The 17,706-nt window shown below is 52.6% G+C and overlaps 1 protein-coding gene across 3 annotated transcripts in view; it reads right to left on the reverse strand.

Annotated features, from left to right (window-relative positions):
* The window catches only part of St8sia5 (ST8 alpha-N-acetyl-neuraminide alpha-2,8-sialyltransferase 5), a 67,722-nt gene that overhangs the window by 21,069 nt on the left and 28,947 nt on the right, over positions 1-17,706 (reverse strand). For 2 of the 3 annotated variants that reach the window (XM_047526527.1, XM_047526528.1), the window contains one exon: positions 1,535-1,627. The exons of the other annotated variant lie outside the window; for it this stretch is intronic. In XM_047526527.1, the coding sequence (XP_047382483.1) occupies positions 1,535-1,627 (93 nt within the window). The remainder of the gene's footprint in view (positions 1-1,534; positions 1,628-17,706) is intronic. 3 annotated transcript variants of the gene reach the window in all.

Here is a 17,706-nt window from a genome sequence, read left to right on the forward strand (position 1 = left end):
CTCCACAGAGTGACGCTATAGGGAGGCTGTGGATGGCTTAAGAGGTGGAGCCTAGCGGGAGGCCCCCAGGTCATTGGAGGTGTGCCCTCAAGGGGAAGTGGGACCCTGGTTTCCTCCTCTTTCTCTTGTCCCATGTGAGGTGAGCAGCTTTACCCCTGCACAGCTCCCTGCCACGCTGTGCTGGCTCACCACAGGCCCAGAAGCAAAGGGGCCATTTCATATGGACTGAGACCTCCAATTCTGTGAGCTAAAGTAAACCTTTTCTCTTCATAAGTTGATTGTCTCAGGTAATTTGTTATTGTGGTGGAAAGCTAGAAGTCTCTGTGCAGGACAGTCCAGAAAAACTGCCACCGACTCCACGAAGAGTGGAGGAAGGGACGAGGTGGAAGACAGCCAGTCAGGCAGGAGCATCTGCTGAGCACCTATCATGTGTGCCACCAAGCATGAGGACTGCCAGGCCACCCACTTCCATGTCTGTCAGTTCAGCTGGTCAACAGCAAGCCTTAAAAGGTGGGCGATGCTGTCCCTATTTTTTAAGTGAGGAAAGGCTCAGAGAGGTTAAGTAATTTGCCCAACAGTTCAGAGTTGGTGAGGCTCAGAGTTGGCTTTGGACTCGGGTCTGCCTGAGCTCAAAGCCCATGCTCCCCCCATGAGCCCACTAGCTGGAATCACATCAAATGGCTAAAGGAGGCTTGGCTCCTGTGTACAGGCCATCACAGGCAGAGGTAGCTGGAGTCATGTCGGGGGCCCTTGAGTCCAGGTGACAACCCAATACGGCCTGCCTTGAATATCCTCCCCCCATACCAGACGTAACTGTTTATAAATAAATACAGATTCTGCCGTGATTGACACAACACAAACCCCTCTAAATGGGTCTGCTGAATTCATGGCAGGTGGGCAACATGCACACTGAAACAGCCACCATTTAAGGTGCCTCTCCCTCAGCTGTAAGAGGGTCACAGGTGACATATTGTTCAGGGGGAAGAGGAGCACAGTGTTTTCACTATTTGTGTAAAAAAAGCACACTTCAAGAGTCCCACACACCGGTGCCTGTTCACACCGGACATGCCCTGGATAGATGCCCAGGGCACACTGGGCCCCTGGAGGGCTTGTGGCTGTGAGAGGCAGCCTTTCACTGGATCACTTGATGGTTGTATCATTTAAATAATTGAAAAACCAAAACTGAATGAAATTTCAGTTTAAAAATAAGATAGCGTGAGGGTCTGAGCCTGTGGTGCAAAGTGCCGAGTTTCAGGTGAGTCACTCCTGTGCCCTCTTCCATTTCTACGTAAGAGGCGGCCATGATAATCGAGAAGGCTGTAACCGAGCTGAGAACTAACACCCCAGTCATCAGAGGTGACCTGCCAACCAAGCCTTCTGTCATGAACCGGTGTCCAGGGCCTTCCGAATGCCAGTGCCCCCGGGGAAGGAGACCTCCTTGTCCTCCACCGGATCTGCCCGAGTTTCCTGTCCCCGCCCAGCCAGCCCCGCCCCACCTCCGCATGCGCCCGCCCTCCCGGGCCGCCCCACTCACATGGACAGCACCTTCACTTCCAAGATCTCGTGCCTCAGCTCCAGGCATCTGGTGGAGTTATACTCAAAAGGCCCCTCGTAAAATTCAAAGTACCTGAGAACCAACAGGGACAGAGGTTACACAGAGAAGCAGGCCAGGCTCTCCAGGCCTGCCAAGGTCGGCCAGGGGAGGGGATCTGTCCCAGTCAAACAAACAAAGCCAATCAGCCCCACCGAGTGGAGGACCTGGGGCTGGTGTGGGAGTTCCAGGAGGATGGTCAGTTGCTGGGAGCACCCTGCTGCCCTGGGACTGAAGCACCCACAGGAGCAAGAACCCCTTTCAGCAGGGACATGCAGTAACAGGTCTGGTTCCAAGTTTGTGGATGTGAAGGAGGGGTGGGACGGAGGACTCTCCGCACACTGTGCTCAGACAAAGATGAGAGGCCAGGAGGCAGCGGAGGCCTGCAGCCCCTGCCCTTCCTTTCTCCTTTTGGGACAATGTCCTACGACGCAGCCACAGGCTGGCTGGGCTTCTACTGCCTTTCCTACATGGGGAGCATTTCCGTTTCTCTGCCACTTCCTGCTCACTCCTTTCTCTGAGGCAGCTGAAACTGATGTTTCTTCCTCCCTGTTATGAGGCGCAACTTAAGAACAGACCGATCACCACTGAGAAGTCCGAATTTGAGAGTCTTTATTAAGCTGGCCGGCTGACTGTCTCACACAATGCCCCAAAAAATGGCTATTGGGAGAACAGCCCCGACCATAGGGTTGTAGGGGTTCTTATTCCAAAAATCACATCAATCATAAGAGTCTGTTGCTATGATTCGAAATTACACATTAACATCATGAGATCATCGACAGAGGGGGAAGTGGGTCAAAATGACCCTCACCTAGGTACAAACTAAAGAATGGTTCCTAACATCCACACAATCACTGTTCACATGGTACATTGTTTAGGAGCAATAGAAATCAAAAGAGAGCAATTTTTCTTTACATAGGAATTGTCATTCTGTATTGTTAAACATGTCACACTAAGTAACTGATGATGGGCACAGAGGCGGGGTGTTCCCATGGGAGAAGCTTATTTCCTACATAACATGGAGTCTCAGAGCAAAATGGAGTCTGTTTAGTCATTTCCCTTAGAGTCTGGCCTATAACATTCTCATGGAGCCAGATCTGTCAGCCCATCACACTCCCCATTTGGCAGCTGAGAACACTGAGGCTAAACAGAGGCCCAGATCACACCACAAGGCAGGACAGGACTGGGCTTGGCCAAGGGCCAGCAGCAGAGGAGCTGAACCCTTTCCAGCACCAGCAGGCTCCAGGCAGGTCACAGCCACCCAGGGTCCCTCTGTCAGTTTCATGCAGAATGATACCACCCATTTCAGCCAGCACTTACTGAGGTCTTACCACCGGTCACTTCCAGGCCAAGTATTGACTTTAAATCTTTCTGACCAGCCTACGAAGGAAGCGATCAGCACAAGCAAACCACACGGGCCCTGGGAGTTACGTCTTGCCCAGTGTCACCTGGCTGGCAGGTAGCAGAGCTGGGGCATGAACCTGTTTGTTGACTCAAGGCTGCTCTTGTCCCCACAGCTACATGGACAGCTGGTGTCCCCTGGAAGAACCTCAGGCCTTCCACAGCCACAGGGTAAGAAGCACCTCCTGGGACAGACGCCAGGTCACCCCTCCCCACAGCTTCTCTCTTTCCAGAGCTCAGCAGCTGGGGCAGACAGAGCCAGAAGGGCTGAATTCCAGGGCAGCCTTGATCACTAAACCAGATGCATGCAGGGCCACACAACATAAATGTGGGTCGGTGGCCTCATAACGGGGCCCTCAAGAACCAAAAGTGAGATAGGCACCCAGGGCTGTCCCAGGGCAAGGATCAGGGACTGGAAGTGCAGGCATCCCTCCGGCAAGTCCCAGCACCTCCCAGCACAGGGTGGCAGTCACTCCACATGTCCCCTTACACAAGGAACTGCCGAGCACAAACATGCACACAACTGCCTTGGAAACCCCAAAACATTTTACCTGACATACTTCTTTTTAAAATAGCTGTGTTTTAAATAATTTTAAAATATAATTTACATATTTAATATTTTTAAAGTTCTATCTATAAATATATTCTTAATTTTAATATAATCTAACAGTTAATTTAAGTAATAAAATTACATATTTAAATAATGTTAAATGATATTTTTAATATAAAAATATTTTATACAGCAAATTGGCTCCTTGTTCTTGTAAGAGTTAATAAGAACTAGAGCCAGGAGCTGTGGTGCATGCCTGTAATCCCAGCAAATAGAAAAGGATCCTTAGAAAATGCCTTTTCATTAGCTTTGTGAGATGGCATGACAGAAGAAAAAGAAGCATGTGGAGCCGGGTGTCATGGTGCACGCCTGTAATCCCAGCGGCTCAGGAGGCTGAGGCAGGAGGATCAGGAGTTCAAAGCCAGCCTCAGCAACTTAGCGAGGCACTGAGCAATTCAGTAAGACCCTGTGTCTAAATAAAATATAGAAAAGGACTGGGGATGTGGCTCAGTGGTTAAGTACCCCTGGGTTCAATCCTCAGAAGAAAAAAAAAAAAAAAAACCTCAAAAAAAAAAACATTAATAATAACTAGGGACTAAGGATTCCAGATATCAAACTCACCTTTTCCTCTCTGTTTCCCTTGTATTTTAGAACTGCTTTCTCTGTATTTCTCAACTGGCAAATTCATACTGATCCTTCAGCACCTAGCTCAAATGCCCATACTTTCAGGAAGACTTCTCTGACCCTACCCATGGGCTCCCTCTGTCTACTGTCTCTTAATTAGAGCAAATAACATTGTATTGCAATTGTCTGTTTTTATATCATGGTCCTTCAAAACACTGAGCCACTCAAACACAAGGACTCTGTCTTTGTTTATCCCTCTACCTTCTGTACTACAGAGACAGGAAAGCCAAAGACTACATTTCCCAGACTCCTTTGCAGCTAGGACTCTGGGTGCATTTTAGGTTCAGCCAATCAGAAGCATTTGCACAAGATGTTTCAGAGCTGTTACAGGAGAAGGATGGGAGAGTTTCAAGGCATGGTTTTGTCAGTGAAGAATGCAGTCCAGGTGGCATGGCTCTTGGAAACTGCAGAAGTGGCAGCACCTTTGTGATTTTTATCAGGGGCAGCAGCTTTCACGATGGCCCCGTTTCATAATGCGGTTATCCAGTCCTGGAAGTGAACCATTTCTTCAGTTTTCCCAAAGATTCGGAGCCAGCTGTCCCCTTCAAAAATTCCTTTCTCCTTTAATGAGCTGACATGGATTCTATTGTCTGCAACAAGGGGTCAACCTGAGGCCACCAAACAAGTCCATGACCTTGGTTCTGTCTCAAGTAGTTTTCCAGTCCCACAGCGGTAAGTGAGGTGTGGTGTCTTATCACAAGCACCCTCCTTTGCAACCAGAGCCGGTGTCACTAAGCCTTCGGAAGCCACTGGGTTGGGTGAAGCCATGGTCCCCGCCTGCTGCTAAAAAAAGCTCTAGATGCAAATGATGCCGGAGATAATTAGGAGACTCATTCCAGAATCCTCCGGGAGCTGGGAGACTTGCAGACATGTCTCCGGTGTGGCTGCAAGCCAGCTGTGTGACTTTGGGTAAATCACCTCCCTCTCTGTGTCTCCTCCTTAAAACAATCTGTTTGAACTAGACATCTTTCCTCTGACCAGCCAGCCTCCCATATCCTCCAGAAAACTGCCCCACCTCCCCTTACCCAGCCTCCACTCGGTCCCCATTTCTCCTGAATCCCCAACATCACTCATATACCAAATTAGCCAGTGGAATGATTCCAGTCCTGTGCCATATGCCTGGTGGCTCTTAGATGGGGAGGCTTTCAGAACCGGGCTTACATCCCTCATTAGCCACTGCTACAGTCTGAATGTTTGTGTCCCCAAGATGATGGTGTTAGGAGGTCAGCCCTTTGGGAGGGGAGGGGAGAAGAGATGTCATGACTGGAGCTGGTGCCAAAAGAGGCCTGAGATAGACCCTTTCTGTTTCCGTCAGGTGAGAACAGTGAAAAGGAGCTGCCTTCAAACCAGGAAGTAGGCCCTTACCTGAATCTTGGACTTCCGACCTCCAGAACTATGAGAAATAAACTTCTGTGGTCTATAAGCCATCCAGTGTATGGTATTTTGTTATAGCAGTTCAATAGCTACAGCCTCGCATCAAACTAAGACAGCCAACATCAGACCTGGGCCTTCTCCGAGCCTTAGTTTCCTTGTTTGAAAAATCAGCCAAGACAGCACCGAGTTCAGGTAACAGAGCTAAGACGCTGGGCAGCATTTCCAGGAAGGCTCTGGCTTTCAGGAAGTGCCAAGAAATGCTCACTCCCACTGTCCCCTTTCTCCTGCCACTAAAGGGCAAGTGCTGCCAGCAGGTGCCACAGGGAGGCCCAGGAAGTCACAGTCTTGCTTCCAGTCCCTCAGCAGGTTGACGCCAGAGCTGAGTCAGGGATGAATAACTCAGGAAGCTTCTCTACCATCTGCTCTGGCGACACCCCCTTCTGCCAAGATTAGTAAACCTCCCCCTGCCACCCTGCGGATAAGGCCCATGCCAAGTTCTGCCTGGGCCTGGGGACGTCCTTGATCACCCTGTCTCTGCTGCAGGTTCTGTGCATTGACTATGTGTTTCTGAAGCTTTGACCCTGGGGTCTTGCTCACTCCAGGGACAGTCAGTTCCTGGAGACAGTAACAAACCAGTCCCCTGTGTGCCTTCATATGCAAGCCAACCCACGCTCAGCCCTGCCCAGAAACCTCCTCGAGGGCACTTCTACACTCTGGACCACTGGTTCCCTGTTCTTTTTTTTTTTTTTTTTTTTTTTTTTTGCGGTGCTGGGGATCAAACCCAGGGCCTTGAACTTGCAAGGCAAGCACTCTACCGACTGAGCCATCTCCCCAGCCCTGGTTCCCTGTTCTAGTCACCCCAGGGTCAGGTACTGGGCAACTTGGGACAGCTCCAACACCCCAGAGCCAAAGAAGTCATTCAAACGAGCCAATCCTACGCCTGCAAACTCTGCCTCGCCGGTTCCTGCACCTGGATGGCTCCTACCCACATTTATGCTGTGCTTCCTCTGCTTCCCAGGTGCCGTGCATGGCCGCCATGCTCCTGTGGCACAACCCCTTCCCCCAAGAGGCATGTCTGCATCTTACCACCGTGGACCAACGCACTTCCAGCTCCCCTGAACACAGCCCACGTGCTTCCTCAGCCAAGTCACCAACACTGCTCCCTGCCTGGGTCCAAAGCCTCACTTTGTCCATCTGGAAAAGGGAGAACAGCTCCTTCCTTCTCTGTCCCCTCTGGGGTTCCCCACTGGGTGCTGCTCCGTCTCTAAGGATGACTGACATGGGAATCGCAATGGCGAGAAGGCCTGCCACGCTGGGTCAGCCTGAACTTCTGCCTCTGCCAGGAAGCCCGAGGACGGGGTCTGAAGGAGGTCAGGCAAACCCCCACGTGGCCTGGATACAGAGCACCACGCAGATGCCAGGGTACGATGCCCCCCTCAGGGTGCTTTGTGCGCTGACCCAGGAAGATGCTCGCATGGTGGTGTCGAGTGCAAAACGCAAGGGACAGAACTGTCATCTCCAGAACTGGCATCTCCACATGCCAACGGGGGTGGCCGAGCGGGAAGAACCCTGGTGGGACAGTGAGGGGTTTCTTGTAAAAATGCTTTTCCATATAAATTTCTGGGTTATGATTCTTTTTTAATCAGAAACTGCTGACAGACCATCTCTGCTTGGGAGCCACGCACCTCCCCCTGAACGTCTCGCTTCCCCTCGCCCGTGAGGAGTCTGAGAGAAGGGCTCTCTCCAGCCTTCTTAAACTCCACGCGCTTCGCAAGACAGTGAACCCCACTCTCTCCTCTCGGTTAGGGGAAGCCACCTCCACCCGGCTCAAAGGGGAGGGGACCTTGGCACCACAAATGGGCCTCTCCCAGTCCTCCAGTCGGACTTATTGGGAGCCCAGCTCCTCTCCAGCAGCCAAACCTGATGCTGGTGCTAGGCCACAGCCACGCTGCCCCATCCCTGTGCAGCCCAGCTGCCTGGCTCACCTCCACCAGGTGAGAGGCCAAACGTCGAAGGCTCTGGACTGGGTCCCTTCCTCCCACCCAAACCTGGGCTCTGACCCCAGAGAGCCTGGCCCTGCATTCCCACCAGCCCTTCCACACCAGCCTGCCCGACAGGCTCCTCTGCTGGCCTGAATCACCTCCAGAGTCTCTCCAGAGTGGTGTCATTGTCCTTGGCGGTCACAATACTCTGGGCCAGTGACCACCAGCTGGTACAGATGAGATGCACACAGTCAACTTTCTATAACGCCTCTACCCACCCCACAGATGCCACGGTATTCAAGAGCACAGGAGCCAGGGCTGTCCCTGTGTCATACAAGACCACACCTGGTAAGGTCTTTCTTCCAGCTCCCAGGAGCAGGGAAGCTGCCCAGCTCAGCAACCTGAATCCCTGGGCTCTGTCAAGCCTGGGGCAGAGTCTCAGAGACCCTCACAGGAGTTGGTTTCACACTGGTAGGATCACCACTAGCTCACATGGCACCTTTGGACAAATTTGGAAAAAGCACCCTTTGCTCTAGATCGATGAAGCCACATGCCAGCACGTGGCTGGTGAAGGGAGAATGAGCCCGGACTCCTCAGTTGGGTATCTGTGCAGTGCCCATCCTGCATAACTGTACGAAACAGCCTGATCCTGGACTTTAATTTTGTCTCATATCTTCCTCCAACATCCCCATGAGGCAGGTATTATTTCCCCCATTTACACCTGAAACTCAGGCTGCCAGGGCTAGGGCAACTTGCCCAAGATCCTTCAGGTGGCCAGTGATGGCACTAGAAAAGAAACCACAAGGTTGTGAGATCCCAGAATCCGGGCCTTCATGATTTCACTGTGGCCCTCTCCCTGACTCTGACAGCACAGTTCTCTTGGGGTTTTCTCAGCACACAGTCCCCTCCCGCTCCCTGGGATAATAGCCCTTCAGAGGGCTCAGTGCTATTTCTAGAGCCAGAACAGCTGCCGCCTGGAGCTGGTACACTACCCATCAGCAAATGCTCAGAAACCAGAGCCGGAAGATGACAGCCCGACAATTCCAGGGACCGCAGCGTCTTCCCAGTGCAGAGAGAGGCCAGAAGGAGACACCCAATGGCAGCGGAGAGCCCTGGCTGGGACCTTGGCTGGACCATGGCCCTACTCCCGGCAGCCTCAGACTTGCCCCGCCCTCTCTGGGCCACCCTTCTCTGACCCCAGGAATTCAAGACATCGGGTCTAAAAGAAGACCTGATGCCCTGAGTGCAGCCCTGAGGTGAATCCGCTCCCGTGCGTCCCTCCTGCCGAGCTTGGACGTCGTTTCTGGCACGTGGGGCAAAGCCAGATGCCGAGGCAGCCCTCCTCCCCCAGCCAGAGGTTCTGCAGGGCTGTGGCTCAGCACATGCCCTGCAAAGGGACCGAGGCAGTCATCTTGTTTCTCGGGCCAAACCAGGAAGCACTGGGAACTCACCTATTAAAATTCAGCTCCAGAGCCTGGGGCACTCGGCGTGTCCACACTAGCACTGGTCAGTGTCCCTGATGTTCCTAGTGGCCTGTGATCCCCACTCCAGTGCCCAAGCCAAGAGCTGCAGCCTCACCACCTCCTCCTCATCTCCCACCAAATCTCAGCACTCCTACTTCCTCTGCAGAGCTGTCCCCGCTGCAGGGACGTGATTCGGTCTTCCGTCTCACCTGGACTGGTTTCTCTGTCCAGAACTGTTCTTCACTGTGTCTTCCACGGGACCACCTACTCATCCGTCAGAGGTCACCGGTGGGCTCCTCGGGCCGCCTCTCCCCAGCCCTGATTACTGAACAATGCACTGTTCCTCCACGGCCTCTCTGTGCTCTTCCCTTCCACCCACTGAAGATTTATTGAGCTTCTACTAAGCCCAGGCACCGTTTTAGGCAGAACACAGTGATGAACTAGCCAGGCAAAATCCCTCCCTCCTGAGCCTGCCTGAGGGGTGATGTCTATTACAGAGTAACAAGTGATGATGAAATCTGCCAAAGACAAAAAGCAGGGTAGGACACAGAGGGAGCCTGGGGACAGTCAAGGAAGGCCTCCTTGGACAGGAGACACCATGCGAGGGGTAAAGCCCTATGCAGATGTGCAGAAAGAACTTTCCAGAGAGGGAACGGCAAGTGGACACAGGCTCTGATGACAGCACCAGGTGACCAGTTGCAGGCCCAGCAGCAGCCAGAGTGGCCTGAAGAGGTGGTGAGGTCAGAAGGTGCGGGCCACCCAGCATCGCGGGGCTCAGAGCATTTGAACAGGGAATGGCAACATCTGATTTAAAAGGTCACACTGGTTGCTGGGGACTTGGGAAGGGAGGGGAGGAAGCGCTGCAGGGTGGGAGACCTGGTGCTGTTCCTAGGGGCCAAGCAGGTGGGAGAAGAGGCAGGCCCAGGAGGGAGCTGAGGGATGGACTGGTAGGATGTGCTGATGGCTAAGACTCAGCAAGTCAAGGGGGGAAGGGGGAGGGAGAGAGGGAGGGGGAGAGGGAGAGAGGGAGAGGGAGATGGAGAGAGGGAGAGGGAGAGGGAGGGGGAGAAGGAGAGGGAGGGGGAGAGGGAGAGGGAGGGGGAGAGGCGTCTATGGTAACCAACAACTTTAGCTTACCCGACTAGGTAGGGGATGGAGCCATTTGTGGGAGTGGCAAGCTAAAAGGTTTGGGGTGTGAGTGGAAAGGGGAGTGGGCCACGGGAAGTCACTGTGACCCTCAGACCCAGGGAGATCACAGGTAGGCCGTCAGAGAGGACTCCTGCAGCCCAGAGCAGAGGACGAGGCTGGAGGTACACTTTCCAGGGTCAAAGGACAAAGGACTCCTTGAGAGGTCGGGAAGAGTGAGCAGACAGAAGGAATGAGGGGGTGGAGGACAGGCCTGAGGACACAGCCCTGGTGGCAGAAGGGATAGAAGGGAGGAGTGCGGTGGGAGGAAAACCCAGACAAGGGTGCTCGGAGCAGGGCAAGTCCAGCCAGTGCTAATGGGGTCTAGGAGGACGGGAAGGCAAGACCGATGGGACAACCGGGGGCAGTGTGGTCTTGGCAGGGGCTAAGATAAGACCTGAAGTGGAAGCCGCCACGATGCCGACTGACCGGGAAGTCAGGAGGAGGACAGCTGAGGAGGGGCAGAGCTGGGTCCTGGGGAGTGGAGAGGACAGGAGGTGGTGGATGTGGAGGAGAAGGCAGGGACGGACTTAGGTGTTCTGCGAGGTTCTGAAGGGCAGACCCGGGAGCCAGCTGAGCATCGGGGAAGGAAGGTTTACCTCCAACACCCAGAGCCCATCCTGACCAGGGGCTGCGTGCAGGGCCATCTGCCAGCTCTGTGATTCCCCGCCACCTACCATCGCAGTAGGGTCTTGGTAGCCATGGATTAAGGAGGAGGCAGAGCTAAGCATGGCTACAAGGAGCCTCCAGATGCTTCCAGAACTTCCAGCTTCCACTCGCAAGTGTCCCCACCTCCAATTACCAGGTAGCTGCTGGGTCTTCTCAGCCCAACCCCAGCCCCTGTTCTTCCTGTTCTCCATTTCCTTCCATCCTCACTCCTTCCCAAGGCCTCCCACCTCTGCCAGCAATTGGGGTGAACTTCTGGAAGACAGTGAAGAGGCAGGAAGTACAGGGTCTGTGAGAAGGGGAGGAGGAAGATGTGGTGATGGCAATGGCGGCTGAAGGGAGGAACCTGGGGAACTGATGGAGTCAGGAGGGGAGCGGAGAGGAGTGGCCCACCATTCTCCTCACTAGAGAGGAGGATGTGACCAAGCCAGCCCTGTTTTGCCCACTAGACGGCATGCCAATCACTGAAATGTCAAGCGCTGCAAATGAGAATTTATTCACAAGGTGACCAGGTGAGAAGACAGAGGCTAGCCCAAATCCACCTCCCTGAGGACAGGGTTTGGGATAAAGAAGCAGGGTGATGCAGACTATGGGGAAAGCCGGTAAGAGGGAAAGTCCTCAGTGGTCTGTGCACACAGAATTTTCATGACTCTTCACAGGACGCATGTGCAGAAAATGACGTTAGCATGATCTGAGGGTTTCTGGCCTCCTTATGTCAGAAGATCACCCGTGGGACACCTGCACATGCCCAAGAGAAAAGTTGGTGGTTTTGACCAAAGTAGCCTTCAAGTCTCTGAAAAGTAACTCATGCATCCAACATGACCTACCCACTGAAGTGTGATCTATAGCAGAGCTAGTGGGAGACTAATAATGTAGTTCATAGCTGCATGACCTCCAAAGTTGGTGATTTCTTTTTAAGTCAAAAGTATGTAACCAAAAGGAAGTGAAGCTACAGCGTGTATGCAGGATTTCTATGCGTTTCAAGGGGACGAGGCCTGGAGAGGGGAGGCCACCCTCCAGAGTAATGCCCTGAGTCATAGGTGCAACCAGGCCAGGCTTTAGTAAGGACATCCAGTCAGGGACTCCAGCAGTGGCTGAACAAGAGAAGAGCAACTTGTGGAGTCCTCACCTGTGTGAGATGTTTGATCTCAGATTCCTCAGCTAGCTGCAGAGCACGGGACCACCTCCATACCAACCACAGAGCTGAGTTAATATCCCCAGTTAACAGATGAAGAAACGGGGACACCGAAAGTTCATGTGATTGATTATTTGCCCAGGGGACCCCAGTGAGACTCAATCAAGGTGCCTGAAGCTCCGTGGCCAGGGAGCTCATGGAGTGACACCATCAGAGGAGACCCCTGGCACCAACCACCCACTTTCCACCAGTGCCTCATCTACCCGCAGTCTGGTGTCTCTCAGGTCACACGAGGTGCACATGAGGTGTGCGGGAAGAGGTGGAAGCCACCGTATTTTGTTCTGTTTGTTTTACCAGCACCCACACTGGAAGATTTGGCCCACAGGACCCTCCAAATTCTTGCCAGTTGAATGGAGTTCAAGAGTTCCACCAGCCACCTCCCCACTTCCCCTTCCACAAAAGAGGAAATGGACCAGAAAGGCGCACTCTAAGCCGTCCTGCACCTGCAGCACCTGACATTTCACCATGTCCCAAGGGCTCCTCTTTGAAATGTAGAATCCCTCAACGCAGAAGGAGGGAAGCATTTTTCAGGACTAACCATCAGGAAAGTACTAAGCTCAGGGGTTGGGGTGGCCTCAGGGAGAGAACCCCAGAGGAGTGAGTGAGGGGAAGGGAGGAAGCCCCAGAGGGTGAAAGGTGGGAAGAGCTGGGGAGAGGCAGGATGAGAACTGGGAGCGGCCTGCCCAAGCCACCCCTGCGGCGTCACAACGATGAAGAAATACGCAGAGGGGACCCACTTAGGTCCTTTTCGTTGTCCTTTTCATTCCAGGCCATTTCATTCTGTCTCACAGAGAGAAGAGAGGCCTGGAGAGGGGAGGCCAGCAGCGCTCACACAGCACGGATGATGTGTCTGCAGCCCAGGAGAAGATTCCCTCTCCCACCCCCGCCAGCGCTGGGACTTGAGTCACACCACCTGGGCTCTCTGCCTCCACCACCCACCATCCAAGGCCACGTCGCCGTCCCACGACTCCATTCCTCACCTGTAACGTGGGGATGATGGAGTACCCTTCTCAAAGGCTTGAGGGTGGGGACTAAATGCAGTAATGCACAGAAGGCTCCCAGCCAGTGCCTGGCACACAGGCAGCCATGACACCGGACCGAGTCCCGCTGCCTCACCAAAGCATCTCTGACTCCCATCTGAGTTCCGAGAGCACTCGCCCACCATGCCACATAATTTATTATCTAATTATATACTGTCTTGAAACAATTAGGGAACAATTCCCTACAACATAATAAGGGGCTCTGAAATATGACAATTCCAAACCCCATGCCACACGGGACTTGCTAGACACACACACACAGCAACCCTGGCCCTCCACGCTCACTCGCTCACACTTCTGCAGGGATGGATCTCTTCTGTCATGAGTTGGCGGCTTCTCTTTCCTCCTGGGGCTGGGGCTGCGCACTGCACTCCAACCCAGAAGCCCAGCAGTGCAGGGAGAAGGGAGTCCAGACACAGGCCGCCTGGCCAGCTCTGCTCCAGACCTCAGCAGGAAGCCTCCCTTGGCTTGCTCCTCCTCTCCTCCCCTGGCCAACATGTCCCACTGGAAAGACTGGAGGACCAAGGCTGGTGTGGAGTCAGGGAAAAGGGGCCAAGAGGCCAGCCCCCATGCTGCCCATGGGCTGCGCCTGGGGCTGGAGCATCGGGAGGGGCCTGGAAACACACGCCCAGACCCGCGGTCAGGTCTCCAAGGGCAGAGGCTCCTAGGGAGATGCCTCAGCAAACCTGGAAGAGGGCACTGGGCTGCAGGAGAGTTCTCTGTGTGTAATGACAGGACGCATCTCACAGGACGCAGAGTGGAAGGGCTCAGGCGGGCTGGGCCACCACCGAGGGCTTGCAGGAGGACGTGGAGAAGGAGGCGCATACCGGCAGGAGGACAGGACCAGGATGTGGAGCAGGGACCATGGTGCAGAGCTGGCCAAGTGGGACAAATGCTGGGTCTCACCTCCCAGAAACGACGCGCCTGGTGCAGGGGGTGGTGTTGGGGAGGTTTCTCAGTCAGCGCAGAAGTAAACAACCCACCTGCCTTCTTGCCTCCTAATTTTTTGTCTATATTTTTGTTTTTGTTTTGCATAGGGGGATTGAACCCAGTGGTAGCACTGAGCCACATCCCCATTCCTTTTTATGTTTATTTAAAGACAGGGTCTCACTAACTTGCTAGGTCTGGCTTCAAATATGTGATCCTCCTGCCTCAGTCTCCCAAATCACAGTGATTACAGGTGTAAGTCGCCATACCCAGCTTCCTTTCTACTTTCTACACAACTTTCAGTCTTCCTTTTTCAACCTGGGCCTCAGAACCCTCAGGCTGCCCTGCCATCTGCTCTTCCCAAGAGAAAATGCTCTGATAATTCCATGACTCCAAAGTGTTTCCTCTTTCTGGTGGCGACTTTCCCAAGACAGTGCCAAGAGACAGCAAGGTTGAATCCAAAGGAACAAATCTCTAAGGGAGGATCTCGGAGCACTAAAATCAAAGTCTGCAATCTTACCAATAACCTTCACCACTTCCCTGCGTAATTTTTTTTTTTATTCAATTAACAATTACTGAGCACCCACTAGGCACACAGTAGGTGCTGAGAACTCAAAGATGAAGAAGCAAAATCACTGGGGGTTGGGAGGAAATGGAACCAGAAACTCATAATTTAGACATGACAAGAAAGACCTTCCTACTTTATTCAAAGTACCCACTTAAATAAAACGCTTATTGATTAAAAAGCATTCCTATCTACTCATTAAAACAGATCCCCTGAGGATGCTTCCTGGACAATACTTCGTTAGAGCTAGACTTGAACTTCATAAAGCTGTGTATTTTATAACGCACACTTTCCATTCCAGCCTGGACCAACCCCAGTGTGCAGCCAGGGAGAAGATCTGACCAGGGTCTTTTTGAGCACTACTCAGACTGGACTTTCTTTGTGGTCCTGTTTGGAGCTTTCTAGATTTTTTGGTTGGGAGTGCTTCCTTCTTCTGGCTCCTGCCTGAGCATAGAGTGTGCTGATCCTTTGCTTTTCTGCCCCTTTCTCCCTGGTTATACTTGGTAGATCCTGACTTCCTCTCCAACCCTGTTAATAATAAATGACAACAGGTTGTCCCACACTTCAACACACTACACAACTATAGATAGCAGAATACGGCACGCACTGAATTATTCAGTAGCTGGATCATGCCACGGGCAGCATCCACACTCCACAAGCGGGCAGCGCTCCCCAGGATGCTGTGCATAGTATCCTCCTCAGGTCCTCCCCCCAGCCCCGGCCCTGCCGATTGGCTGCCAGAAGCCGAAGGACCCACTTTAAAGAAGCACAAGTTACTCACTCAACAAGTGAAAAAAAAAATCTCCAACATCCGGTTTCATTTGTTGGTTTTTTCTTTTATTCTTTTTTTTTTTTAATTGTAGATGGACACAATACCTTTATTTTGTTTATTTATTTGAATGTGGTGCTGAGAATTGAACCCAGTGCCTCACAAGTGCTAGGCAAGCACTCCACCACTGAGCGACAACCCCAGTCCCTTATTCTTTTTAAAAATTTGTTCTTTTTAGTGACACATGACAGTAGAATGTATTTTGACATATATCCATGGAGTCTAATTTCCCATTCTTGTGCTCATACATGATGTGGAGTTTCACTCGTCACAAATTCATATATGAACATAGTAAGTTATGTCCGATTCATTCTACTGTCTTTCCTGTTCCCATCTCTCTCCCTTCCCTTCATTCCCCTTTGTCTAATTCCATGAACTTCTATTCTTCCCGCCCCTGGCCTTATTGTGTGTTAGCATCCACATGCAGAAAGAACATTTGGCCTTTGGTTTGGGGGGATTGGCTTCTTTCACTTAGCATGGTAGTCTTCAGTTCCATCCATTTACCTGCAAATGCCATAATTTCATTCTTCTTTATGGCAGAGTAATATCCCATTGTGTAAATCTACCACATTTTCTTTATCCATTCATCTCTTGAAGGGCACCTATGTTGGTTCCACAGCTCTGCCATTGTGAACTGAGCAGCTAGCAACTCTGTTTTGAATGACATAAACCACTAGGTCCCACAGGAGAACTGTGCATGCTGCAGTCCTTCCTATTCACGAGGACTTTTGGGGTCAACTCGAAACTGAGATTTGAAATTGGAATTGTTCCAGGGAAATTTAGGATGACATTTATTCTGCAACCAAGGGAATTCTTAGTCAAATGGCTGCTCTCCAAAAGGAGGTCAACTCAGCTGGAAATGACCTTTGATAAAGGGTACTCGAATTCCAAAACCCAAGTGACAGGGGCCAGTGGAGTCACTGCCCTGAGGAACCCCAGCATTCAGGAAAGGGGAGGCTAGCCTGAAACAGGAAGAGAGGAAGAGAAGATAAAGAACGAGAGAGATAAGAAAGGGAAGGGAGAGGAAAGATGGGCCAAGGGAGAGCAGGAGTGAGAAGGGGAGGCGACACTGAGGAGGGGAGGGTGCTGGCCCAGGAAGAGCAAGATACTGAGTCCAGGCAATGGCCTCTGCCCCTGACTGGGGACGTCTGTCCAGAAACCGCCTCCAGGGGTCCCGTCCTTCCTGCAGGCTCCAGCATTTCTAGCCAAGGCCTCGAGCATCTTCTCTCTCCCAGGTGGCTCCCCTAGGAGATGGACAGCCACTCACCTTCCTAGGCCACTGTCCGTCTGTGCAGGCAGGACACAGGGCAGACAGGCCAACATGCAAGCTCAGCATTTAAAGGACAACTGTGGACCATTCATCCTCCCTGTGACATCCCAGGGGCCATGCAGCTGGCCATACACTGGAAGAACTGTGGTCGCAAGAGGCCAGCATCAGATCCTAGAGACCCGGTCATGGCGTGCAGCTGTCCCCACACCCCAGTCCTGTCTGTGGACATCTGCCCACCTGGTTTGTGACACTGTCTCCACATCTTTACTCTTTTCAAAGCATTGAATAAACGCATACCTACTAGGGATCCCTGAAAAACACACAACTTCTCTGCGGGGTCAATTTCATGTTTAGGTGCCAAAATTAACTATGTGGAAAGCTCAGGCCTCTTCCCAGGGCAATGGTTCTGAGAGCCACACTTAGAAATACAAGAATTAAAGAACCAAACAGCTTCAGCAGCCCTGGAAACACTTAGCTGGCCAATTCCAGCCACACCATCCTCCAAGTAGAGAGAGAATCCTGCCCCCTCACAAAATCTCCCACAACCCCTCCCTGCATGGGCCTGCCCGCCCGAGAATGTTCCGTCTGCACTCACTCCACAAATCTTGCTGAGCTCCCACTCCTGAGTCTGCGGACTGCCCTCAGTTACTGACGTGAGCTCCAAACACTAAGATCAAGCGGAAACGCCCCATGACAGCATGGACGTCACAGTTCAGCACCTCCCTGAAGAGGTTCTGCCCAGCCAAGAGCAGCCTGCTCCTGCCCAGGGAGTGGACTTCAGAGGAGCAGAGGCCCTGGCTCAACGCCCATCCCCGAGGCCAACACCTGCCAGCTGGTGCCCCAATCTCTGCTGCTGGGGCACAGCCCTGGTTCCTACCCTCAAAGGGAGGTTGAGACCCAGACGGCCCAGGGCCACTGAGGTCCTGCATTGTGGGCTTGGGTCCTACTCCTCAGTCTTCACCTCCCCTCACCCTCAGGTGAAAG

Source organism: Sciurus carolinensis, chromosome 15 (assembly GCF_902686445.1).
Source record: "Sciurus carolinensis chromosome 15, mSciCar1.2, whole genome shotgun sequence".
In the NCBI taxonomy this organism is placed as follows: Eukaryota; Metazoa; Chordata; class Mammalia; order Rodentia; family Sciuridae; genus Sciurus; species Sciurus carolinensis.